This window comes from Camelina sativa, chromosome 18 (assembly GCF_030686135.1).
Source record: "Camelina sativa cultivar CO46 ecotype springtype chromosome 18, ASM3068613v1".
Classification (NCBI taxonomy): Eukaryota; Viridiplantae; Streptophyta; class Magnoliopsida; order Brassicales; family Brassicaceae; genus Camelina; species Camelina sativa.
The window spans coordinates 21,668,632-21,695,026 of NC_141897.1; the positions used below are offsets into that span (position 1 = coordinate 21,668,632).

Here is a 26,395-nt window from a genome sequence, read left to right on the forward strand (position 1 = left end):
CTTTTTAAAAGCTAAGAACTTTTAAAAGTTTCAATATTTATAATATTAAAACTTTTAAAATTTTTAAAGATTATAATTTAATTTTTTGAAACTTTTTAAAGTTTTAATTTGATCAATTAAAAAACTGGATCAAACTGAATATACTTTTAAACTTGGACGGCTGATAAATCAAGATTTCCTGCTTATTCGTTGTTGGAAGCATATTAATCTTATTTATACTGGTTCTGAACCATTGTCTAAAAATTTTCTAGCCGATGTGGGATATTGTGTATAGTTCTTTTATTTCCATAAATTTAAAATTTTCCTTTTTCTAAAAAATTCTGGAAATTTAAAAAATGTTAATGAATGACATGTCAAATCCTGATTGGTTGTTTATAGAAAATTCTGGAGATTTTGAAAATGTTAGTTAGTGAAGTGTCTAATCACAATTGGAGGTTTAAAATCATATGTGGACGTCTTTAGGAGCTTATAGCTCCTACTTTTTACTTGTATAGATTTGGGAAGTTGTACACACATTTTTTATTTCTATAGATATTACTGTTTCTTTTTCCTAAAAAATCTTAAAATAATATTAAAAACTTTTTTATTCTCATAATTATTAATTAGTGAGATGACTAATCCCTATTTATTGTTTTAAATCTTATGTGACAACTTAAGGAGGTTATAGCTTCTATTTTTATTTAATATATAGAAAACTACTATATTTTCAAAAATGTTAATTAGTAAGATGACTAATCCATATTAGTTATTTAAAATCTTATGTGGATAGCTTAAAAAGTAGCTTCTACATTTATTTAGTAATTTATTTAGTATAGATTGTATATGTTAACAACAAAAACAAAAGTGTAGAGAGATATTTATGAACTAGAAAAAGAGAAAAAAACAAAAAAAAGGTAATGCAATCAAGACTTAAAAGCCCATATGAGCCGTAGCGATATATATCTTACAACCCAATAGAAGACCCATTTTATCTTAACGTGAAGGCTGTTCTCTTGGGTCCAAGTCTTGTCTTCCAAGTTCCAAATTTCAATGTCGTATACGCTTTAGTTTAAACCTCAATCATTACCTTTGTTTCGACTTTTTTCCAAATTTTAATTTAACTTTCAGAGATTTTCAATTCGAATAGGTAACTTTTTTCTTTAACAATTATTTTCTTTTCTAGTAGTGTATGTTATTTAACATATTTTTTTTAGAAAAAAATGAATTTTTGGAAATTAAATCTTGTACTGTAAAACAAATATAGATTTGAGAAAAAAATTAAAATTGAATTCAACTTACTCATTTTAGCGTCCAATTAGATTCAACATTATTCATCCACTTTATCAAAACTAGTAAGTTGATGATCTTTTTATTAACTTATAGTAAGTTCATATATATAGCTAAAACTCCAATATAGAAAGGGCATTTTAGTAAATGAGTAAGTTCGTAGAATCGTAAGACAAAGGCGAAAAGGCATGATGCCATTTTTTACAGGCTTATAAAAACCCCTCAACAGAGGATCCAATATTTTCCCAATTATTGCGAAAGTCAATCGATTCGTGTATATTTATTAAAAAGCTAGCTCCCACATCTCAAACTCAAATCAACGCCTTCGTATTTAAGTCACACTTGTATTCAAATCATAAATCTCTCTTGGCTTTTATATAATGCACCAATAGGTACACCCACATGCTTGATGTGTGTATATATATCACACACACACACACACACACACATTCGAACATTACTATCATCAGTAAGAGAGAGGAAGATGGAGTTGGGTCGAGTCTTGGGGTTTTGTTTGATTCTTCTGGGTACGATTCTTGTATTCTCCGGCGGTGCTACGGCGGCGAAAGGAGTAACGTACGATGGACGGTCTTTGATTATCGATGGACAGAGGAAACTTCTCTTCTCTGGTTCCATTCACTATCCTCGCAGCACACCCGAGGTAAATGTTTCCATCATTACATTAACTAGATACATGTGATTAGTTAATGTGATATGTTTGTCTAATGAACATTTCTGGCAAACCTTTAACCCAGAGAAAAAACATTTTAGGCAAATATGGTTGGACCATAACCTTTGTGTCATATCATCATCATCTATTGATGTAATATGACAAAACTTCTCTATCAAAAGAAAACTACTATATACATATGTGACACAAACCGTAGTTTAATTTTGGATATATATGAAAGCAGTGTTTTGTTGATAATCTCTCAAACCATAACCATATAAAGATATGAAATCGTGGCTTTTTTTGTAGTATATTACTAACTTTGTAACCGAATTCTGTTTTCACGAGTTTCTTTAAATTAATGAGAATTTGGTTTCACTTTTTTGTCATGTACTTTTTATTGCGTGAGAAACTCTTATTTTCGCTATATTACAAACTTCTTTCTTTCGTGAAAATTAAGAAATGTCTTTTTCTTTTTTTTGGCTATATATATATACATTGGTTTATTTTCTTTATTAAAGCGAGACTAATTTTGTTAGCAAGGATTGGTTTTATTAACTAATCACAAGTTCACAACGTGTGATATTCTATTAGCACACATTCATGATTTCATGTTTTGTTTACTTCATTCCTTCAAAATTTTGATTTATTTGAGCATTTTTAAACACCAGGCCAATTTTTATTTCTTACATCTTACACGTCGCTATTTCGTTCTTAAAAATTGTTGATTCATAATGGCATCATTTATTTTAATCAGTAATTGCATTATTTAAATTCTCTAATTTTATGAAAATGAAAAAAAATTATATATATTATCCAAAACGAAAAAGACATGCATTACGCAATGAAAACGGAATTGATCTGTCAAATATTAATTTTTAAATAGGTTAAATTTTTTTTGGTTCACAAGATTTGTTATAACTTCACTTTCAAGATTAAGACAGAGATATCATCCAAACACATCATCTTTGACTCCCTTGACTCTACCGATGAGGAAAACAGTCACGGGTCTCAAAACGACACAGTTTTTGGTTCTTTTTATGTTTTCTTTCTAATTTTGTCAGTGATGTCTACTTCCTTAACACTCCTATAAAGTTACCGATTCCTTTATCATGTAATTAAACACTACTATTAAATCAAAATACATCAATTAATAAAAACGTATTCATTCATTTTTCTGATCTAAAACTGATAACTAGACACAGATCCGTCGTATGTGCTTCATTTAATGTTCTTCTCATGGTTTCGATAAAATAAAATTAAAAAACGAATAATTAAGTGAATAAATTATGCTAGTATCAAATAAAAAGTCAAAATGTCAAAAAAAAAAAAAAAAAAACAATTGAAACTAAGCCAAATAAAAATATTTTAATTAAATTACATGTGATGATGATCAGTGATTATGTATTTATGTGTCTTAGTACTAGTTACTATCATTTGGTCTTTGACAACTTTAACACAATCACGTGAACAAATCTCGTTAGATTAAAAATCTCTAATCAATGAGATCCAAAGACAGCTAATTCTTATTATCATTACAAAACGCATTATCATTCAATTATATGAAAAAATATATATATATGAATAACGCGTTTTAATAAATAAAAATGTAAATTTTGTATTTTCTTATGCAGATGTGGCCATCTCTGATAAAAAAGACAAAGGAAGGAGGCATCGATGTGATCCAGACGTACGTTTTCTGGAACCTCCATGAGCCTAAGTTCGGTCAGGTCGGTTTCATTTTTTTTTTCTTTCTCAATACAAATTTTCATTTTCTTTTTCTATCATATGTGGAATTATAACATATCATTTTTTTTGGGGGGGGGGATTAAATGAATATTTGCAGTATGATTTTAGCGGAAGAAACGATTTGGTGAAGTTTATTAAAGAGATAAGATCGCAAGGTCTCTATGTCTGTCTACGTATTGGACCCTTCATCGAAGCCGAGTGGAACTACGGGTACTACTAATCGACTGACAATTATTATTGGTCTTTTTTATATTTTATGCTATAGTCAACGTATATGATTAATTACCGGTTTGTTTTTCTAGAGGATTGCCATTTTGGTTACGGGATGTACCCGGTATGGTATATCGAACCGACAACGAGCCCTTCAAGTTCCATATGCAAAAGTTCACCACTAAGATCGTGAATTTGATGAAATCTGAGGGCTTATATGCTTCTCAAGGTGGTCCAATTATTCTTTCCCAGGTAACTTTCCCAGGGTGGTCACATTAAACCGACTAATGCTTAGAAATACAACCCAATCACGGCTTCAAAACCAGTGATTTTGAGCCGGTTCAATTGAGACACTTTACCAAGTAAAATTACAATCTAATAATGAATTTAGTAGGCCGCTAATCAAATCTTTCAAGGAAGGTATCGTGTCTAATCAATCAATTACCATGGTTGATTAGTCGGTGATTAGATGATAATTATTTGAACATTAGGTAGGGAATAAATTGATTTTCTGTCAACTAATATTTTAACCGGGTTGGTTAGAATGAGACGTCCTTGTGGATTTGATTTGGCCATCGATAAGAAATTACGAGGGGTTTAGAAATTCGGTTAAAGTTTGTGAACTCAAATCAAAGCTTGTTAATGATGTGAATATGTTTGGGTTCTTTGTGGTTTCTTAATCGTATAGATCGAAAACGAGTACAAAAACGTGGAGGCGGCTTTTCATGAGAAAGGAGAAGCGTACGTCAAGTGGGCAGCACAAATGGCGGTCGGAATCAAGACTGGAGTCCCATGGATCATGTGCAAGCAGCCTGATGCTCCTGATCCCGTCGTTAGTACCATACCCGTTTACTTAATTATCTAAGATCACTGTTTCTTAAATCTTAAAGATCGATGTTTTTACTTTTGTAGATCAATACATGCAACGGAATGACATGCGGCGAGACGTTTCCGAGACCAAACTCACCCAATAAGCCGAAGATGTGGACTGAGGACTGGACATCCTTGTAAGGGTTTAACCTAAATTGTCTATTTTGATTTGTTTCCTTGTGCAAAAAGTTAACTATTATCTTTTTGTGTGATGAAAAAAAAGCTTTCAGGTTTATGGAGCAGAGCCTTATATTAGATCTGCTGAGGATATTGCTTTCCATGCCGCTCTTTTCATCGCCAAAAACGGAAGCTACGTCAACTATTACATGGTAAATGATAAGATCTTTATTAAATAATCACAATAGTAGAATCAAGAACTCACAATCATGTTTCAATACAGTACCATGGTGGAACAAACTTTGGAAGGACTTCATCTTCATATTTCGTTACAGGATACTACGATCAAGCTCCTCTCGACGAATACGGTTTGATCTTAAAGCTCTTAAACATGTTCTATGCTGAAAAGAACCCGATAATTTGATATTTCTGATATTGTTTCGTGTCTTTCAGGTCTTTTAAGACAGCCTAAGTATGGTCATTTGAAGGAACTTCATGCTGCGATAAAAGCCTCTGCAAATCCTCTGCTTCAAGGGAAGCAAACGATTCTCTCCCTAGGACCATTGCAACAGGCTTATGTCTTTGAAGATGCGAGAAGTGGATGCGTTGCGTTTCTCGTGAACAACGACGCGGCTAAAGTCAGTCAAGTACAATTCAGAAACAATGCGTATAGCTTGAGTCCCAAGTCAATTGGTATTCTTCAGAACTGCAAAAACCTAATTTACCAAACAGCAAAAGTAAGTCTATCTTTTCTATTCTTCTTTGCAAACTTTCAGATCATCCTAGTAGTAATTACCAACTTACTAAGCACATAAACCGCTTAATGAATAAAAGGTGAATGTGCCCAAAAATGTGAGATTTACGACGCCAGTTCAAGTATTCAACGTTCCCGACAAATGGGAAGTGTTTAGAGAAACAATCCCAGCATTCACAGGCACAGCTTTGAAGACAAATGCTTTGTTGGAACACACCAATTTGACTAAGGACAAAACTGATTATCTTTGGTACACTTCAAGGTAAAAATATAATAAGAGATTTTAATTCAAATTCTAATGTTTATTTATCTTTTCTAACGCAAGTTTGGCTCTTCTGATGTAAGCTTTAAGCCGGATTCACCCTGCTCAAACCCGTCTATCTACATTGAATCATCAGGACATGTTGTTCACGTTTACGTCAACAGTGCACTAGCAGGTACATTAGTATTGAAAGTAACTTGGGAAGAAAAATTAATGGGTTACAAACTTTTCATCGCCTGATGTTGATTTGCCGGTCCATTGTACTTATTAGTTTACAAGATACACATATTTCACTCTCTAGTACTATATAGCTTGATTACCCAAGTTCAATATTCATATATATGAACATATTATATATAAGTTTGCTGTTGTAGGATCTGGACATGGAAGCAGAGACATAAGGGTAGTTAAACTCCAAGTTCCGGTTAGCTTAACCAATGGACAAAACAGTATATCGATCCTCAGCGGCATGGTTGGTCTACCGGTAAGCCGTTTGCTTAATTCAGAACCCGGTTTATTATTTTCTTTTAACACACAAATGAGTAGTACATAATCATAACACTTATTTCTCAATCCTATGATTAAAAGGACTCTGGAGCTTACATGGAGAGGAAATCTTATGGACTAACCAAAGTACAAATTAGCTGTGGCGGGACAAAAACCATCGATTTGAGTAGATCTCAATGGGGTTACTCGGTAATACATTAATAAGCCTTCATTCTATGAGTCATGAACTGATTGACGATTGTGTTGATATATATTATATATGTGTTGTGAAGGTGGGTTTGCTTGGAGAAAAAGTTAGGTTACATCAATGGAAGAATTTAAACAGAGTGAAGTGGAGTATGAGTAATGCTGGACTCATTAATAATCACCCTCTCGCTTGGTACAAGGTATGCCTAGCCAGACATATTTGTAAAAAAAAAGTACTATGTAATTTATGAATATGTATAGGTGACAAATGTGAAATGTGCATTTGTAGACGATGTTTGATGGGCCGAGTGGAGATGGTCCAGTGGGACTAAACATGTCGAGTATGGGTAAAGGAGAAATATGGGTGAATGGTGTAAGCATTGGTCGTTATTGGGTCTCATTTCTCACTCCTGCTGGACGTCCTTCTCAATCTATGTAAGTTTCACATACCTAGAAACACAAAATTATATTTGATTATGTTTAACTGAACTTTACTTTTTGTTGTTGTTTGTTGTTTGATCTGGACTTGGATTTGGTTAATGCACATATCATATCCCACGGTCGTTTTTGAAACCATCTGGAAATTTATTGATGGTATTGGAAGAGGAAGGTGGTGATCCTCTTGGGATATCTTTGAATACAATATCGGTTACTGGTTCGAACCGAGCTCAGTCTCAACTATCCTGAATATTCTTTTCAATGTTCTTTGGTATCAAACCACATTGAACAATAATATTTATTGAGTGATTCAATATACAAGTTGTGTATACGTGTTGATATGACATTTTCACACACGTTTATAGTTGTATCATTGATATAATAAATCTAGTTGAATACACAGGCCGTACCAAATTAATATACAGGTTTTTCATCTAGGTGTAGTTTTTTAAAATAATATATTATTTATCAGAATATATTAACATCAGTTTCACGAATTTCTTATACCTGATAGTTAGACAGTACGTCTTCCACAATGCTCATACCATATTTTACATATTCTGGTCCAATATATACCTTCTTTATGTCTTAAACCATACGTTATAGACTTATAGTTGTCTTTAATCATTTTTTTGGGGCCAAAACTGATAGACGGCTATTGAAAGTACTGAAACTGAAAAGTTTGAAATATTCAAAAGAATCAACTATCAGTTTCGTTTCAAATTAAGTAAATACTTATCCATAGAAGATAAACTATGGTGACAACTTACAAGCTAAAATTAGGTTATATTTTTGTGGAGATGAAAAAAGAAAAAAAAAAAAAAAAAAAAAGAGAGATCCACCGATCACGGTCGTATCCCAAGTATGTACAGAAAGGTTCCAGCCTAGAGAGCCTGAGACTTTGTTGGTTCGGCGAATCTAGAAGTTGTCTCTTCACCGACACCAAGATTCTCAACAAACGTTTACGCGTCGTTTAACTGTTGAAACGCCACCGAACGTTGTAAAACACGAGCGTCCATGAGAAAGTGTCATTCACGCTCCACAAGTTTGGTGGTTTAACAAGAAGAAGCAGAGTACTTCGGTAACTGTGGGGCCTGTAAAATTTAAGATTTCAACCCTTTCGGCAATTGTAGTATTTATTTATTTGTTTGGGGTTAGGGAAAAATAAAAAAAAAGACGACCTACATTTTAACTACGATCTAACTCCAACAAATAAAAAGTTAACATATGTTTTGACCAGAAAAAAAGAAGTTAAAACATAGTATGTCTTTGGAAAAAGAAGAAGATTTTTCCTTATTGATTAGGCAGAAACGGTAGTGGTAATAATTAGAACCAGAGAGAAAAATATATATTTACAGTATCAAAAACACAAGAAAATTGGTTGGTTGGTTAAATATAGAGAGAAAAGAAAGGTAACGTGGAGACACGAATGTACCAGAAAACGTGGAGTGCAGCGTTTTTATGAAAATCTCTGTCGATTAAAAAAAAATATATGCCGTATCAAATTATCAAATCTTGCTTCATTTAATTTTGGTTTGTTATGTGCATGTGCTGTGTTTCCTTTTATGATAACGTAATACATCTACCTTACAAATCAAATAACCAAATATAAAAATTGTAAATGATTAAAAGAAAAAGAAAAAAAACAATGTTTTGATGTTCAGGATCGTTAGATGCAAGCGTAAAGCTTATTGTCTTTTTCTTTCGACGATGACGATCTTTAATTTTACGTGGCGAAAGGATGGAGAAAGGGTTTAGATCTTTTATTAGTAGGAAAGTCAGATTTGGTTACAAAAAAGTAAAAGACTTCACTTTCTCTATGTCTTTTTCTTGCTTGAAGTTGGCTTTACTTCTTCGCTAATCTAATGAACCATGGTCCATGATGATGCGCCACGCCATAGATCATCACATCGTGTTTCTCAATTATTTTTTCTTTGTGTGTGTATGTGTGTAAAAAGGGTATTTGTTATTTTTATTACTGAAATAAAAAAAAACTCAAAACTATACGTTTATATCAAGACGACCTAGATCATATGTGAATTATACGGTATCGACTAGCGAATAAAAAGACTACATTTCAAAAGATTAGGGAATGTGTCTTAGGCAGAATTTAACTATTAATTATCAACAAAATTAGCTTCAACTGCATACCTCTAGGCTCTAGTACCAAGTATAAATGTATAGTCTATACTATATAAGTATATAAGTATATAGTATATATACTAATAGCAAAAAAAATAGCTTATACTAAAAAAATAAGAGACAATATTATTATAAAAAATAAATAAATAAAAAATAGTGATAAAATCCACAACACTCTGAAGAGTGTGATTTGGTCACACACTCTCTCTCTCTCTCTTGTACACTCCCACACAAACCAAGAAAATATATTTATGGATGCCCTTAAAGGATAAATCTTTGTGTTTCCCTCCTAATTGAAAGAAGTGAGGGTTTTAGTCACTTTGAGAGAAGAACACTCTCAAGCCAAGAACGAAGAAATATGAAGCGGGTTACAGGAAGCATTGCTTCTTCCGCGATTCTAGTGGCTATGGTGTTTCTCTTGTCTTGGAGAGCCATCGATTCGGCCAATGTAACCTACGACCACCGTTCTCTCTCCATCGGCAATCGCCGTCAGCTCATTATCTCCGCCGCCATTCACTATCCCAGAAGCGTTCCAGCTGTTAGTAGTGACTTCTTCTTCTTCCTTTTTTTTTTTTCCTCCTGTCTTTGATATATCCGCTTAGTGAATGTTAAAGTTCGAAGCTTTTTTGGATTTCTGATCTTTGCTCGCATTGAATCGAATAAAGTTTCGAGCTTGTGAGGGTTGAAAAAAATCTCAGAGGGAGATTCTAGAATCCGTCTCTAACAGACATTGGGTGTGAATCTGGTTAATTTTGGAATCTTCTTGAGGATTAAATTGAATTGTATTGCAGATGTGGCCATCGCTTGTTCAAACAGCAAAAGAAGGAGGCTGCAACGCAATCGAGTCTTATGTGTTTTGGAATGGCCATGAACCATCTCCTGGAAAGGTTGGTATTGTCTTTTCAGTTATTACTCTCTCAGATGTTTGTTGAGTTTAGAGTCCCATCAGTAATTAGTTTGCTGTTGGTTTTGTAGTATTACTTTGGTGGCCGGTATAATCTAGTCAAGTTCATCAAGATTGTTCAGGAAGCTGGAATGCATATGATTCTACGAATTGGTCCTTTTGTTGCGGCCGAGTGGAATTATGGGTGATGCCCTCTCTATATAATCCCTTCTTTGTCTGTCCTTCTTTTGAAGTTTTTGTAATTGAATCTTGTGGGGTTATAGGGGAGTCCCGGTTTGGCTGCATTACGTCCCAGGAACTGTCTTCAGGGCGGATAATGAGCCATGGAAGGTTAGAAAGGATAATATTTCGGAATTTGTTTTTTTTTTTTTTTGTCTTTCTTTTCTCTGTTACTTAAACTTCTTTGCTCTGTGAATTTTTCGTTTCAGCATTACATGGAGAGTTTCACGACTTATATAGTGAACTTGTTGAAAAAAGAGAAGCTTTTTGCACCACAGGGCGGTCCAATAATCTTGTCTCAGGCAAGACAAATGACAACATATACAACAATTTCAATATTGTTTTGTTTCATTTTTAGAATGTTTATATTAATATTTGTGATTCATTAGGTGGAAAACGAGTACGGGTATTATGAGAAAGATTACGGAGAAGGAGGGAAAAGGTATGCTCAATGGTCTGCTTCTATGGCTGTCTCACAGAACATTGGAGTTCTATGGATGATGTGCCAGCAATGGGATGCTCCTTCGACTGTGGTAAGTCTTTATCGAATCTGAAACACAAGATCTATACGTACCTTCATCTTTTTGATTCATTGCATAGTTTCTTGTAACGTCAGGTTAGCTGATGGAGTGAAAATTCTTTCAACTTGTGCAAGGTTATGATGGATTTTTCTTATTTTCTTTTGCAGATTAGTACCTGCAATGGCTTTTACTGTGACCAGTTCACACCTAATACACCAGATAAACCCAAGATTTGGACTGAGAACTGGCCTGGATGGTAAGTAGATTGATATTTGGTTTTACTAACATTTCTTTGAATTCTGTTTCATACAAAGTTGGAGTCTTTTGGAGCTTCTTGTTCATTAGCAAGTGAATCTGTTTTTCGCGGTCTGAAAAGAGTTTTTCTTTTCTTCTAGGTTTAAAACATTTGGAGGCAGAGACCCTCACAGACCAGCAGAGGATGTAGCTTACTCTGTTGCTCGGTTTTTCGGGAAAGGTGGAAGTGTGCACAACTACTACATGGTAATATTTCTTAATTTATTCAATACAAGGAAGTTAGTAAGCTCTGTTTGTAATCTTATTGGAATTTGGTTGTATGTTTTGTCTGCAATTTGGTGTAGTATCACGGAGGAACGAATTTTGGACGTACTTCAGGAGGACCTTTCATCACTACGAGCTATGACTATGAAGCTCCGATTGATGAGTATGGTGAGTTTGTACTTTGTAACAAAGAAGATCACTATGTAGTGAGATAACTAATGTTTATGTCCTGTTCCTTTGTCAGGATTGCCTAGATTACCAAAATGGGGACACCTTAAGGATCTCCACAAGGCTATAATGCTCTCTGAAAACTTGCTGATCAGTGGCGAGCATAAAAATATTACATTAGGCCATTCACTCGAGGTGCACTTTCTGTTTTAAAACCCCACGAGAGACTTCTGTTTCTGTCAGAATGTTCTTTCTGATGATTTCTTTCCGATATTCAGGCTGATGTGTACACAAACTCTTCGGGAACTTGTGCTGCGTTTCTGTCAAACTTGGATGATAAAAGTGACAAGACGGTGATGTTTCGTAACACGTCATACCACTTGCCTGCTTGGTCAGTTAGCATTCTACCTGACTGCAAGAACGAGGTTTTCAACACAGCAAAGGTAACAACAATAACTGGTTTGGACAATGACATAACACGAAAACACAACTTAGCAAAAGGCTGAAGTTACATTTTGTTACAGGTAACTTCGAAGTCCTCCAAGGTTGAAATGTTACCTGAAGATTTGAAATCTTCATCTGGTCTTAAATGGGAAGTGTTCTCTGAGAAACCGGGTATTTGGGGAGAAGCAGATTTTGTGAAAAATGAACTTGTTGACCACATCAACACCACAAAGGACACAACTGACTATCTTTGGTACACAACAAGGTCAGTACCTGAATGATATTACTGTTAAATTATTTGAATTCATCGAGAAAGAACCTTAAGCAAATGTATTCAATCTGCTGCAGTATAAATGTCAGTGGCAAAGAAGAGTTCTTGAACAAGGGTAACCGCCCGGTTCTGTTTATAGAATCAAAGGGGCATACTCTTCATGTTTTCATCAACAAAGAGTACCTAGGTACTTACTTTCTAACTCTTGCGGCCATTTTATTATTTCTTGAACTTGGTTTTCTAATTGATTGTGCGTAAACGTGACTCCTGGTTTCTAGGAACTGCGACAGGGAATGGGACTCACGTGCCTTTCAAACTCAAGAAATCAGTTTCTCTCAAAGCGGGCGATAATAATATTGATTTGCTTAGCATGACCGTTGGTCTTTCGGTAATCATTGCAGTTTTGCTTCATCATCCGAACTCATACATTGCGTAACTTCCTCTACTACAGAATGCAGGATCCTTTTACGAATGGGTTGGAGCTGGGCTTACAAGTGTCTCAATCAAAGGTTTCAACAAGGGCACATTGAATTTGACAAATAGCAAATGGTCCTACAAGGTTATATATAATTCTCTGCCTAGAAACCTGTCATGTGCTCCAAGTGATTCTCTCTTTTCAATGAGTCTCTCAACACCATACCCATGAAATCTTGCAGCTCGGCGTACAAGGAGAGCATCTAGAACTGTCCAAGCCAGGCAACTCCGGCGCAGTGAAATGGACGGTGACTACAAAACCTCCCAAGAAACAGCCTTTGACTTGGTATAAGGTAATATAACTTCTTGGACAAGAACCAAGATCGTAGAAGATAAAGTTCTGTCTTCCTCTCTAAAAATCTGATCTTTTTGGTAGGTTGTCATAGACCAACCTTCTGGGAGTGAGCCGGTTGGGCTTGATATGATCAGCATGGGGAAAGGCATGGCATGGTTAAACGGAGAAGAGATTGGTAGATATTGGCCCAGGATTGCTAGAAAGAACACCCCGAATGACGAATGCGTTAAAGAATGCGATTACAGAGGCAAATTCATGCCGGATAAATGCTTAACTGGATGTGGAGAGGCATCTCAGAGATGGTAAGAGTTGTCATCATCTTTGTGTTTTTTTTTTCATTACATCTCTCTTTGTTCAAACAAGTTTGGTTTTTTTCTTTCTTTTTTTTGGCGTAGGTATCATGTACCACGATCATGGTTTAAGGCTTCCGGGAATGAGCTGGTGATCTTTGAGGAGAAAGGCGGCAATCCCATGAAGATAAAGTTATCGAAAAGGAAAGTTTCGGCGGTGCAATAAGCTACGCAAGAAGAAGTTAAAGATGATGCAAAACGTTTAGCTGCAAAGTTGAAGATGTGGGTGGGATTCATAAGCTATCAAAGGAAGATAAATTTTTTGTTTGTTTGTATTTCTTTGTTACAACTCAGAAAACAATAAACAAAAAAAATTTCCACTGATTAACTTAACTCGGTTTTCACTTTTCATCATGAAGCTATAAACTACATTGATATATATATATATATATATCTCGAAATTTTCATAATGAACGAAGCTTACAAATCATCGGATAACTGTGATATCGGAATTGGAATTAGGTCATATCTCTCTTATAAATTTATATATAATAACAATCCAAATAAATGCGACCAATAATTGTGTTTTTTCAATCGCACCATTTAGATATTTTCTGAAAAGTCGTGATGGTTCACTAAAACGGTTATTTATGAAAAATTACAATTGTTCACTGTACAATTGTGTTTATTGGAACATTCGTATCTTTTGAAATCTCTATATATTTGTCTTTTTGAACTGTTTTCATTTTTTTCCCATGACACAAAATAATATAAATTTTTAATCTCAACAGTTTTTACTGCTTTCTAAATTATTCTCTAGCATTTATTTTTTTAAAGTAAAAAAATTCCTCCAGTTCTTGATTTAACAAAAGACTTTTGGAATGATGAATCTAATTTACAACTTTTAGTTAATTTTAAATATAAAAATTTAATAAAAATACATGGATTCTTCGTTCCAAAAATCTTTTGTAATTTGAATTTGACATTTTCAATATGGTAATAAAGATGTCTTCTATTTAAAAGCAGTTTATATGCATTATTAGGTATATTCAAGTGCAGACAGTTGCAACTTTTCAATATGGTGCAGTTGCGATTTTTCAATATTAGGTATATTCAAATGCAGACAGTTACCTTTTCAATATGACATTTTCAATAGTTAATTCTAGATTCATCAATTCAAAAATATTTTTGGAATGATGAATCTAATCTACTTTTAGTTAGATGGATTATATAGTGAGTTTTTGAATTTGACATTTTCAATATGGTAATAAAGATGTTTTCTATTTAAAAGTAGTTTATATGGATTATTAGGTATATTAGATACCTTTTAGTAAAATTTTTGTTTTTATTTATTTTTTTAAAAAGAAATTCAAACAGTTGTATCTGTTTATTGTAGAGTTGTGTCTTTTCACTATATTTTATTCATATTTTTTCATCACAATTTTTTGTTCTAATAGGTGTATCTATTTAAATAGTCATGTCTTTTGAACTTTCTCTGTAATTGTCTCTTCATCAATAACTAACAAATTATAATTCATTGAAACAAATTTTCCGTTTTATGTTGAATTTAAATAATTTGAATATTAATATCTAATATTCAATGTTATTCTATAATCTAACTAAAATTTTAGAAATGGTTATACCAATATAGAAATTTAATAAAACTTATTATAGAATTTACAGTTGCATCTATTTATCATAACTTTTCGTTAAAAACTATTTAAATATTTAAAAATTATTTTCTCAAGTTTTTGAAAGTTTTGTATTTTAATTTCAATTTTTCTTTGATATAGTTTCACTCATTATTAAATACATTTTTAATTATAATTATTTAATAAAAATTATATTTACTCATTACAACTATTAGTTCAATATTCTCACTTAAGATCACTTTGTCATTATGACTTTTAAGAAAAATACTTAGGTTCACTCCTAGGATGAACCTTCTTGTTCACTTCTTCCTTTTCAACCAATTAGAATCTTCTATACATTATCTTGTTTGAAAAAATAAATCAAAATTAAATTAAAAAATAATACATGTTAAGGAAACAAATTCAGTATAATTTTTTTAAGGAAAGTTAAATATTGGCTTGGTTTAGATTTTACATTAGAATGAAATGATGTATCAGTTTGGGTTTACAAATAAGGTGATTAAGATTTAGATTTTACATTTCAAACAAAATTATATATCGGTTTGGGTGTACAAATGAAATACTTAGTGTTTAGATTTTACAATTAAAATGAAATTATATGTCGGTTTGGGTTTACAAATGAAGTGGTTATGGTTTAGATTTTACCAATTAAAACAAAATTATATGTCGGTTTGGTTTTACAAATGAGATGATTAAGGTTTAGATTTTACAATTAGAACGAAACTATATGTCGGTTTGGATTTACAAATGAGATGGTTAGGGTTTAGATTTTACAATTAGAATAAAATTATATTTTGGTTTGGATTTACAAATGAGATGGTTAGGGTTTAGATTTTAAAATTAGAATGAAATTATATATCGGTTTGATTTTATAAATAATCGGTTTAAGTTTTTAATTTTATAATAATATATACAGATTTTGTTTCCTTATTTTATTAGGAGGTCAATAAATAAGTTCTTAAATGTATTATGACATATCAGATTATCATTAGAGAAGTAAACAAATGGGTTCACCTTAGAAGTGAATCCAATAATTGTTTTTTTTTAATTGTAACTCTTTACCATAATTCTTCATTAAATATTTTATATATTTATAATTCTTTAAATATTGTATATAATATTTTTTGTTTATAAGTTTTTATTTTGATGGTTATATTTTTAATAACAATTTATTTAATATTATTATTTTATTACATTCAAATGAATTTATAATCTAGTAATTTTAAATTTTAAATTTATTTACTTTTCTTCTAAAATACTTCCGCGGGATATTGCGGGGCTCCGAGTCATAGCGGATATAATATTAATACTAATAAATAAAAAATGTCAGATAAATTTATTTTAGAAGAGAACCAAAAAAAAAAAAAGTCTCCGGTGTGCTCTCCGACGTCGTCCGTCCTTACCCTTTTCTCCTCGTCTGATTACGTGCCGCCAAAAATGTCTCTCGCGTCGGACGCCACCGTGCCAACTGTTTCCACGGTCACCGTATCTTACTCGGAGCTCAAGGTAAAGATTGATCCCGAACTTCTTGTCTTCATTTTTGTCTTCTCTGTGTTCTGTTTTTGTCTTCTTAACTTTTCTTTTTATCTTTCAATTTTATAGCAGAGCAACATAGATTTGTCTGAGAGGATTGTACAAGGATTTGGACCTAACGGACTTGGAATACTCTCGGTTAAAGATGTATGTATCACTTCTTTACAGCAACTATCATTGTTTCTTTGTTCTTAATTGGTTAAAGATTTATAAAATACATAAGCTTTTTTTGAATTTTTGCATGTAACTTAGTGTTTTATAGTTATATGTCATCTCAATTGTGTTGATTTATGAGTACAGATTTCAAATTTGAGGTTGAAGTTTGTGTTTTTAGGTTCCAGGGTATCCAGCTTTACGAAAGAATCTACTTCAGCTTGCACCTAGGTGAATGATTCTCTTTTTTTTTTTGTGTGTAGCTGATTAGTTCAATTAAAGGTTAGATTTTTATGTTTTGGAAATATCTAACAAGGGTTTATGTGATTCCGCTGTAAAGGTTAGCTGGTCTTCCTGAAGAGGTGAAGAGAGAGCTTGAAGATGCTCATAGTAGGTGAATTATTCGATTCTTTTGTTTAACTTGGTTTTAGTTATGATCTTCTATTTCATTTTTTTCCAATAACTACTCTCTTTGCTTTGTTTCTTCTTAGATACAATTTTGGTTGGAGTCATGGCAAAGAGAAACTTGAATCTGGGAAGCTTGGTGAGCTTATACAAACTTTTCTTTTATTGCTTCAGAACGAGATGAAATTTCCCAGTCTATGTCTAATTACAAAACGAGATTTCGTAGTTGCAGATAGTTGGCTAAGTAAAGCTTTTCGTTTAATATCTTGTTTGGTTCGGTTACATATTGCTAGATAACTGCAAGAACTTATTTAGATATATCTTATATTCGCTCCTTGTATAGAAGAAGTTGAAATGTAATTTTTGTGACTGTATTATATCTCTGGCCTGCTCTGATGAAAGTACTAAAAGAAAGTTTGTTTATTGTTTGTGCAGACGTGTTGAAGGGTTCCTACTATGCTAATCCTCTACAAGATGTACCAACAAGTAATCCATATGAAATACAGCGGTAAATAACATCATTTTTATGTTTGGAAAGTCTTTGGCTTATGTAGCATTCTTGTAATGTGTTGAAATATGGAATGCCCGACTGAACTCTTGTGATTCCCAGATTCTCTAGTGTAAAATTACTTGTATTCTGTAGTGTTATGTTTACATGAACTATGTGTTCTGGCAAATGTAACAGACTACTTCTCTTTTATGATTCGTTATTTCATATTCATATCATTTTGCTTACATCATGATGTAGGTATCCATCATATTGTGGATCAAACATATGGCCAAGGAATTCTTTATCGGAGCTCGAAGGAGGTAACTCGGTGATACTTGCTTTACTTTCGGGTGTCGTTAGTTTGTGTAATCGGTAATAAAGTTTTGGTGTCTCAGCTTTGAGAATGCATAGCTATTTTTATCATACATGGCATTTAGCAGTGTCATAAAGTTTGAGAATTTCTGGTATAGCTTGTTTTTTCTCAATTTTTTCCTCAAGTTTAATATTTTCCTCCAATTATCAGAGTGTTTTCCTTTCATGACATGACAGCTTTCAAAGCTCTTGGTAGTCTGATGTTCGAAGTTGGGCTTATGGTAGCTTACCACTGTGATCAATATGGTAATTACTTTTATTGGGTTTATTGAATACATATCCTTAAGACGTTGAAGCTCTATTGCAAAGATAGTTTTGGAATTGATTAGAAAGCAGAAGCTCTCTTATGAAATGTCATCCAATAAGCAGAAATTTTCACTGTATTATTATTCGGTAAAACACGATACATTATGTGACTGTGTCTGAATAAATTTATAATAAAGACATACCATATATATATGTGTGTTAAAACCATAGTATTGTAATATAAGTTGAGTAATAATATCTGAGAGATTTTTAGGGCTTGGAGGAGATGGAGGTCATGCGGGTAAGTGAATTCGGGAGGCTTGAAATCTCAAAAGCAGCAACGGAAAGGAAAAAAGAGAAAAAGTTAAGGGCTTGGAGTAAGAAATATTCCCATCTGGCCTATGTATGTAAATCCTCTTCCCTCATGTTTGTTTGTGCAATTGATTTTAATATCTTAGGTTTCGTTCTCGTCTCATGGATACTACTTTACTTCTCCATCACTCCATCAGGGATGGTTTCGATTTTCCAGGGTTTTTTTTTTTGGTTCTGATTTTGATTTTGATTTTTCCAGGGTTTTGATTATGGAGGCTCTGATTTTAGGTTAAGGAAGCCTGATGTTGGTGACTATGATTATCATCTCACCCTTTACGCTAGGCTTGCACTCTACTGCTACAATTTTGAAAAGGTAACTCTCCGATCCCTCTCTTTCATGTCTTGTAAGAAGAACCCTGCCTTGAGTTTTGTTTTGATTTTGTTTGTCAGGGAACAAACTTTAAGTTTGTGCGCTGGGTAAAGTATAATTCTATGTGCACTGCTTGCGTCGACTTCTACTTAACTTTTGAGGCCATGGATCCAGCCTGCGACTCTGTCTTCTCCTCTTTTCAGACTGTGTTCAGTAATGCTGGATATGCGGGGAGGATCTTGGCCTGCAGACCCACATGTACGTAAAGATTTTTATTTACCGCATCTTCTTAATTATATCACTGTCTATTCTTTCTTTAGAGGACTAACAGTTTCTAGAGATCACTTTTTAAAAGGTAACAAGCGTGTGAATGAATATTGGGACCGGAATGAGGATGCTATAGATCAATTCTACACAGGTGAAATGCCCAAATGGTTGTCTGATGAGGCCTTTTCCAGTGACAACAAAAAGTATTACGTGGTAATTAAGATATATGTCCAGAGAGTGGAGTTTAATCTTGTTGATGCCAGTTAAATGTAGATAAATGCATTTTTGTTTGTGCATCATCGATCACAGGTGCAAGAATCAGAGCTGCATGATAATGACTGGCTGCATCTATTCATTGAAATCATATTCTTTAAAGCAATATATCCTGTAAGTCGTTGAATTTGCAATCATTCTCTGCCACACTTGTTATCTGTTTCCTCTTACACTTGCCAATGTGACGACTCCAGGTATTGGTGGCTTCCCCTCCCTTGGAGATCAACAAGGTAGTTGTAGAAACTAAAGAAGATTACATGACTGAGGCTCGTGAGAAGCTCCACGCAGAGAATGCAATCTTCTACATAGGTTACAAATATAGAGGTGTTTCTTCAAGTGGTATCGCTGTTGATCACAAAACTATCATAAGGAAAACCATGGATGGGGAACCAGAACACATGAGTCTTGAAATTGCTTATGAACAAGAAGCGGAGTAGACAGACACTTCCTGTATGCATCTGGTCTGTTGCAATCAATTTATTAATCGCTATTTCCTTGTAACTTTAATCATGTTATATGTCTACAACTCTAGGGACTAAAACGAGTGGGATCAACATATGTATATTAATCTTCGCTAAATGCTAGCTATCTGTTTGCAACGCGTAATAGTAATTTGTATGAGAACCAATAACGCAAACTGTACTTAAACCATGGAGGTGAGTTGACTACTGACCTAAATATCTTAGGATATGTTCAGTATGGGAGTGAGCCGGTTGGGCTTGATACGGTCAGTATGGGGAAAAGCATGGCATGGTTAAACGGTGAAGAGATTGGAAGATATTGGCCTAGGATTGCTAGAAAGAACACCCCGACTGCGATTACATAGGCAAATTCATGCCTAACTGGATGTGGAGAGCCATCTCAGAGATGGTAAACTAGAGGGAAGCCCTTATTAGAGTTCTCAAATTTGATCATGGTTTTTTGGCTAAGGTATCTGTTAAATTTGGGTTTATCGTGGGCTTCTAACTAAAAACCAATTGGCAATTAGTGGATTGACGCTAAACCCTTTATATATTAATGATAGTCTTTTTAAACATCAGATGTGAGACTTGTTTTGTATCCCAACAATATCATGTTCCAGGTAGGGATCATGAATATTTGGGATTCATATGCAAACCTTACATTATCAATTAGGAGCAACACCACAAGATATTCATTCATTTGTTAACAAACCTTACATAATCAAAGCTATAACATTAGAACTCTCATTCTATCTCCTCAATCACCACGCCACCGCCTTTTCGGAACTGATCTGTTTTCTTCATTTTCGGAACCCCATTTAGCTCAACCACCGAGTTCTTCTCTGCCCTTACAGATGATTCCAGAGCTTGCCATACTTCACAACTCTGCTCATTGACCCAACACATCATGAAGAACACTTTCCTCTCTGCAAGCTTTAGTCTCTTCTTCAAATCACGACCTGACGATGATTTTACTTCCAGTATTGCACCATGAATCAGCCTCTGGAGATCGCAGAGCAAGCACACAATAGCTCCAGAGCCAAGAAAAAGCAAACAAATCACATCATCGACCAGGTTCAACCCGAACTTGAGACCGCCACCAAGGTTTTTATAAGCCGAAGAGCAAGTCTGTTCCAAGCAAAAGGACAAGACTTCCTTAATGGTCTCAGGTTGTGCATTGTGACCCAAAACAGATGAAACAGTCAAGACCATTGTAGCTGAACCTAAAGAATCGGATTGCCACTCTCCATTGTAGATACGGAGAGTAAAGCAATAACTGTATACAATGTCAATCAAATGGATTGGTAAGAGTGGAGATGGATTCGTTGAGCTAAGCTTGCTTAGTGAGATCAAAGGTGTATCAGGCCCTCTCGGGATCTCACTCACAACTCTGGCCTCTTCCTCCTCCTCTTCTTCAACACACTGAACGAGTTGTGTACCTCCGCGTCCAAGAGAGATCGTTCGAGCTGAAGCACGTAACCACCAAGGATCCCATGGTTCGATCATTTTGCTTAATTCTCCAGACGCTAAGGCTCTTTGGAACCCTTTTCTCTCTTCTAAGCTCAAATCATCAAGACTGACTTCATCTCCGTTCATAATCCTCTGCATAATCTCCTCCGGTAAGATTGAACCTTCATCATCGTCATCCGTGATGCTATCAATTCCCCCATCTTCTTCGTGAAACCTTTTCAAAATCTCGAGCATCTTCGTTTTGGTTTGATCATCAGATCGAACTTGCTTCAACTCATCGTTTACATTGTCTCTCATGAATGATTCAGTACACTGGACGCTGTGGGATTTGTAACAAGGAAGGGAACAGTAGCGGAAGTTGCATCGAGGACAAGTGTACTGCGAGAACTGCTTATTACATACATGGCATATAATCCGCGAAGACGAAGGGTTCAACGGAGACGAATTTGAACTCTCCGACGTAATAATCGTCTTCTCCGGCATCGTCTTCTCTTCCACGATTCCAATTTCCAAAATTAGGGTTTTGCTTGAAGAAGACAGATCTAGAAACTTACATACCCGGAATTTGGGCCGCGTTTGGGCCCTAAGGGCCTTAATAGTGATAAGCAGGTCGGGTTAGTCCGATCCGACCCGGAAAGATCATCTTCCTCAAGAGTTTTGTGTGTTTCCTTCCTCATTACTTGATTTACTCACTCTTAAGGATTTCCATGAACGAGGAGCCAAAATGAGATCTCTTCTCTTTGTAATATCACTCATTTGCTTCTGCTCACAAACAGCTCTTTCATGGAAGAAGGAGGAGTTTCGCAGCTGTGACCAAACTCCGTTCTGTAAACGCGCTCGATCCCGTACTCCCGGCGCGTGTTCCCTAATCGTCGGCGATGTTTCCATCACCGATGGAGATCTCGTAGCGAAGCTTCTACCGAAAACCCCTAATCAAGACGATGGTGATCAGATCAAGCCGTTGGTTCTATCTCTCTCGGTTTATAGGGATGGGATCGTGCGATTCAGAGTCGATGAGGACCATTCGCTGAACCCGCCGAAGAAGAGGTTCAGAGTTCCTGATGTGGTAGTGTCTGAGTTCGAGGAGAAGAAGATCTGGCTTCAGAAAGTAGCCACGGAGACGATCTCCGGAGACACTAGTCCGTCTTCAGTAGTCTATGTATCCGACGGCTACGAGGCGGTGGTGCGGCACGATCCGTTTGAAGTGTATGTGCGTGAGAAATCAGGTGATCGTCGTCGCGTCGTGTCATTGAATTCTCATGGATTGTTTGATTTTGAGCAGTTGGGGAAGAAAACTGAAGGAGATAACTGGGAAGAGAAATTTAGGACTCATACAGACTCAAGACCATTTGGTCCTCAATCTATTAGCTTTGACGTTTCGTTTTATGATTCCAGTTTCGTTTATGGAATCCCTGAACACGCCACTAGCTTCGCCTTGAAGCCTACCAAGGGTCCTGGAGTTGAGGAATCTGAACCATATAGGCTGTTTAATCTAGATGTTTTTGAATACGATCATGAATCACCGTTTGGTCTTTACGGGTCGATTCCGTTCATGGTTTCACATGGGAAATCTGGTAAAACTTGTGGATTTTTCTGGTTGAATGCTGCGGAAATGCAGATTGATGTGTTGGCTAATGGATGGGATGCAGAGAGTGGTATTTCTTTGCCTTCCGGTCAGAGTAGGATCGACACATTATGGATGAGTGAGGCAGGGATCGTGGATACATTCTTTTTCGTTGGGCCTGAGCCAAAGGATGTTGTAAAGCAGTATGCAAGTGTGACAGGTACGTCAGCCATGCCCCAGTTGTTTGCCACTGGTTATCACCAATGTAGGTGGAACTACAAAGATGAGGAGGATGTGGCACAGGTGGACTCGAAATTCGATGAGCATGATATTCCTTATGATGTTCTCTGGCTTGACATCGAGCATACAGATGGGAAGAGATACTTTACATGGGATAGTGTCTTGTTTCCTCATCCAGAGGAGATGCAAAAGAAGTTGGCTGCGAAGGGTAGGAAGATGGTCACCATTGTGGATCCTCATATCAAGAGGGATGACTCGTACTTCCTACATAAGGAGGCTACTCAGATGGGACACTATGTTAAGGATTCATCTGGAAAAGACTTTGATGGTTGGTGTTGGCCTGGTTCATCATCTTACATTGATATGCTGAGTCCAGAGATTAGAGAATGGTGGGGTGGAAGGTTCTCGTATAAGAATTATGCTGGTTCAACTCCTTCATTATACATCTGGAATGACATGAATGAGCCTTCTGTATTCAATGGTCCAGAGGTATAACTTTCTATCTGATTGCTTCTTTGTTTGATCTATAGAGCAATTATGGATAAGTTTGAACTCTGGTTGGGTATTTTATACATCACTCATCTTACATGATCTGACACCTTTTATCAAATTTTTCACTAAAGCAAGTATTTTAAGATCAAGAGTGGAGTGTAAGCTATGATTGCTTATGTTAACCTATGTTGGTTTATGTAGAGAAGTTTCCTTATTTCCCCACATTTAACACTTATTTATGTAAATAGTATCGTTTTGATGAATACTGACTGAATTTTTGTTTTAAGTAGGTTACTATGCCAAGAGATGCATTACATGTTGGTGGTGTTGAACACAGGGAAGTTCATAATGCTTATGGATATTACTTTCACATGGCGACTTCCGATGGGCTTGTTATGCGTGGAGAAGGAAAGGATAGGCCTTTTGTATTGTCAAGAGCAATCTTTCCTGGCACTCAAAGATACGGAGCAATATGGACTGGGGATAACACAGCCGAATGGGAACACCTTAGAGTTTCCATTCCAATGATATTAACTCTTGGTCTTACTGGAATTACATTCTCGGGTACAAGAAATTTTTGTGTTCAAATCCTGCTAAAGTTCTTTTATTCTCAAATCTAATGTAAGCTTTCTTTTCTTTTGCAGGAGCTGATATTGGTGGGTTCTTTGGAAATCCTGAACCAGAACTATTAGTTAGGTGGTACCAAGTGGGTGCTTACTATCCATTTTTCAGGGGCCATGCTCATCATGACACCAAAAGACGAGAGCCTTGGTTGTTTGGGTAAGATGTGATACCGTACTTATCTTTTTCTTGTCAAGACGTATTATTTGAGTATAATAGCTCCAGGTCTCTGGTCTATGAATTTGTTTAATGGATGAAAAAACAGACAAAAGGATATTATTTTATTAAGCAGACAGACAGGCAGGGATCATGCAACTGAACTGACAAGTGAATAAGATAGCGGATATTAGAACCTGGTGTTGCACTCTAGTTTCTAGTCAGTTGATCTTATCAATAGTTAACAGATTAATTACATCAAGTACGCATTTCAATGGTTGTCTATAGGTTTCTCTGCCTTTGATTTGCGGCCTCATTAATTTTGCACTTTCTCATTCGAATCAAATTAATGTTATCTTGTTTCAGTGAACGGAACACAGAACTTATGAGAGATGCCATACACACTCGTTACATGCTGCTCCCATACTTCTACACATTGTTCAGAGAAGCAAACCTTACGGGTGTTCCCGTTGTACGCCCATTATGGATGGAATTCCCGCAAGATGAAGCTACTTTTAGCAACGATGAAGCTTTCATGGTTGGTGATGGTCTACTGGTTCAAGGAGTTTACACTAAGGTACTTGAGCGCTTGAGTACAACTTCCTATTGAATTCTATCTTTGCCGTGGTGTCTCTATACTTAATTATCATCTCCAGAGAAATAATCAAACCTGCCCCATTCCTTCTTGTCGTTATTTATGCAAAATCAGGGAACAACACATGCTTCCGTGTATTTGCCTGGAAAAGAATCATGGTTTGACCTGAGAAACGGTAAGACTTACGTTGGAGGCAAGACTCACAAGATGGACGCTCCAGAAGAAAGCATTCCTGCGTTTCAAAAGGCAGGAACTATCATCCCAAGGAAGGACCGGTTTCGGCGAAGTTCTTCTCAAATGGACAATAATCCTTACACTTTGGTACGTATCACAATGTTATATCATATGCTATCAGCACAATGAACAAAGTAAATCGCTCGGTACTGGAAGATGAAATCCATATGATAAAACTATGTGATCTAACATCTAAATTCCTTCAGGTAGTAGCGTTGAACAGTTCTCAAGAAGCAGCTGGTGAACTCTACATCGACGACGGCAAAAGCTTTGAATTCAGGCGAGGCGCTTACATCCATCGCCGCTTCGTCTTCTCGAATGGTGTCCTTACATCAACAAACTTAGCTCCTCCACAAGCTCGTCTCTCTTCCCAATGCTTGATCGACAGAATAATCCTCTTGGGGCACAGCTCGGGTCCGAAATCTGCATTTGTCGAACCATTGAATCAGAAGGCAGAGATTGAGATGGGACCACTGCGAATGGGCGGGCTTGTAGCTTCCTCGGGTACAAAGGTGCTGACCATCCGCAAACCGGGTGTTCGAGTGGACCAAGACTGGACCGTAAAGATTCTGTGATTGAACCATTCTCGCTCTTGGCGGTTAGAGTGGTCGAGTATCCACTTTTCCGACGACGGAATTGCACACTTCTTTAAATATATTTTCGGAATTTTAGACTTAAATAGTTGTAAGAGCTAACAGTTTCGATCGAAGTCACTCGGATTGTTGGTTATCTTTGATATAAAAAAAAGTTTAGGGGGAGGTATTGATTTAGGATTTAGAAAGAATTTTAATGATTTTAAAAGTTAGGTAAAATATATTGTTATACAATCAAGACTTTTAAAAACTCTTTAAAAATTTGGTGTTATTGGTTGTGGATTTGTAAAAAGTTATCTAAAATCTTGATAAATCTAGTGTTATTGGATTAAGAGTTTTATAAAGTCATTAAAAGTTTTATGTTATTCAAGTAAAACAAAAGAATCTTGGATTGTTAATGAATTCAAATTTTATGTTATTGGTTTAGGATTTTATATCATTTCCTTCATAACAAAAATCATGAAAACTCTTTTATCAAATAGAAAGATTTTACAAGATTAGAAAAAACAAATCATCAAGATTTTAAAAAACTTCCTAAACAATCTCTTAGAATCCTTCATTTTTAACTTTCAATTTTCTATGATTATAACAATCAGCAAAAACATAAAATCATTAAAATT

At 35.3% G+C, this 26,395-nt stretch overlaps 5 protein-coding genes across 12 annotated transcripts; 4 read left to right on the forward strand and 1 right to left on the reverse strand.

The window, feature by feature from the left end:
* The first annotated feature begins 1,469 nt into the window (after nucleotides 1-1,469).
* On the forward strand, nucleotides 1,470-7,429 carry LOC104762522 (beta-galactosidase 6-like). Of its 2 annotated transcripts, none has more exons than XM_010485834.3 (16): nucleotides 1,470-1,927; nucleotides 3,571-3,666; nucleotides 3,783-3,895; nucleotides 3,988-4,147; nucleotides 4,584-4,727; nucleotides 4,808-4,902; nucleotides 4,989-5,094; nucleotides 5,166-5,250; nucleotides 5,336-5,619; nucleotides 5,717-5,898; nucleotides 5,982-6,073; nucleotides 6,273-6,382; nucleotides 6,487-6,594; nucleotides 6,678-6,791; nucleotides 6,881-7,026; nucleotides 7,196-7,429. In XM_010485834.3, exons 1-16 carry the CDS (start codon nucleotides 1,676-1,678, stop codon nucleotides 7,206-7,208), a joined length of 2,100 nt encoding a protein of 699 aa, XP_010484136.1. In that variant the 5' UTR covers nucleotides 1,470-1,675; the 3' UTR covers nucleotides 7,209-7,429. The 2 variants fall into 2 exon arrangements, with proteins under 2 accessions (XP_010484136.1, XP_010484137.1); XM_010485835.3 differs by having other exon boundaries at nucleotides 1,473-1,927; nucleotides 7,137-7,429.
* Nucleotides 7,430-9,273: 1,844 nt separating this feature from the next.
* On the forward strand, nucleotides 9,274-13,687 carry LOC104762523 (beta-galactosidase 10). The gene is made up of 18 exons (XM_010485836.3): nucleotides 9,274-9,709; nucleotides 9,963-10,058; nucleotides 10,147-10,259; nucleotides 10,339-10,405; nucleotides 10,504-10,596; nucleotides 10,684-10,827; nucleotides 10,983-11,071; nucleotides 11,211-11,316; nucleotides 11,415-11,502; nucleotides 11,579-11,697; nucleotides 11,781-11,945; nucleotides 12,027-12,211; nucleotides 12,295-12,404; nucleotides 12,496-12,605; nucleotides 12,669-12,776; nucleotides 12,874-12,984; nucleotides 13,068-13,288; nucleotides 13,382-13,687. Exons 1-18 carry the CDS (start codon nucleotides 9,530-9,532, stop codon nucleotides 13,500-13,502), a joined length of 2,226 nt encoding a protein of 741 aa, XP_010484138.2. The 5' UTR covers nucleotides 9,274-9,529; the 3' UTR covers nucleotides 13,503-13,687.
* A 2,568-nt stretch (nucleotides 13,688-16,255) lies between these two features.
* Nucleotides 16,256-19,955, forward strand: LOC109130547 (UPF0725 protein At5g63820). 7 transcript variants are annotated; one of them, XM_019240209.2, is made up of 14 exons: nucleotides 16,257-16,434; nucleotides 16,531-16,608; nucleotides 16,796-16,845; nucleotides 16,955-17,008; nucleotides 17,106-17,158; nucleotides 17,455-17,527; nucleotides 17,768-17,829; nucleotides 18,059-18,127; nucleotides 18,402-18,530; nucleotides 18,699-18,812; nucleotides 18,890-19,067; nucleotides 19,165-19,289; nucleotides 19,386-19,463; nucleotides 19,544-19,955. In XM_019240209.2, exons 8-14 carry the CDS (start codon nucleotides 18,125-18,127, stop codon nucleotides 19,784-19,786), a joined length of 870 nt encoding a protein of 289 aa, XP_019095754.1. In that variant the 5' UTR covers nucleotides 16,257-16,434; nucleotides 16,531-16,608; nucleotides 16,796-16,845; nucleotides 16,955-17,008; nucleotides 17,106-17,158; nucleotides 17,455-17,527; nucleotides 17,768-17,829; nucleotides 18,059-18,124; the 3' UTR covers nucleotides 19,787-19,955. The 7 variants fall into 7 exon arrangements, with proteins under 7 accessions (XP_087355978.1, XP_019095754.1, XP_087355983.1 ...); XM_087499857.1 differs by having other exon boundaries at nucleotides 16,534-16,608; XM_087499852.1 differs by lacking the exon at nucleotides 18,059-18,127 and having other exon boundaries at nucleotides 16,256-16,434.
* Nucleotides 19,956-20,341: 386 nt separating this feature from the next.
* On the reverse strand, nucleotides 20,342-21,763 carry LOC104762525 (uncharacterized). The gene has a single exon (XM_010485841.3). The coding sequence runs from the start codon at nucleotides 21,761-21,763 to the stop codon at nucleotides 20,555-20,557; it is 1,209 nt and encodes a 402-aa protein (XP_010484143.2). The 3' UTR covers nucleotides 20,342-20,554.
* Nucleotides 20,550-25,944, forward strand: LOC104762526 (putative glucan 1,3-alpha-glucosidase). The gene is made up of 6 exons (XM_087499851.1): nucleotides 20,550-23,573; nucleotides 23,867-24,140; nucleotides 24,221-24,356; nucleotides 24,720-24,930; nucleotides 25,063-25,269; nucleotides 25,389-25,944. Exons 1-6 carry the CDS (start codon nucleotides 22,005-22,007, stop codon nucleotides 25,755-25,757), a joined length of 2,766 nt encoding a protein of 921 aa, XP_087355977.1. The 5' UTR covers nucleotides 20,550-22,004; the 3' UTR covers nucleotides 25,758-25,944.
* Nucleotides 25,945-26,395: the final 451 nt, after the last annotated feature.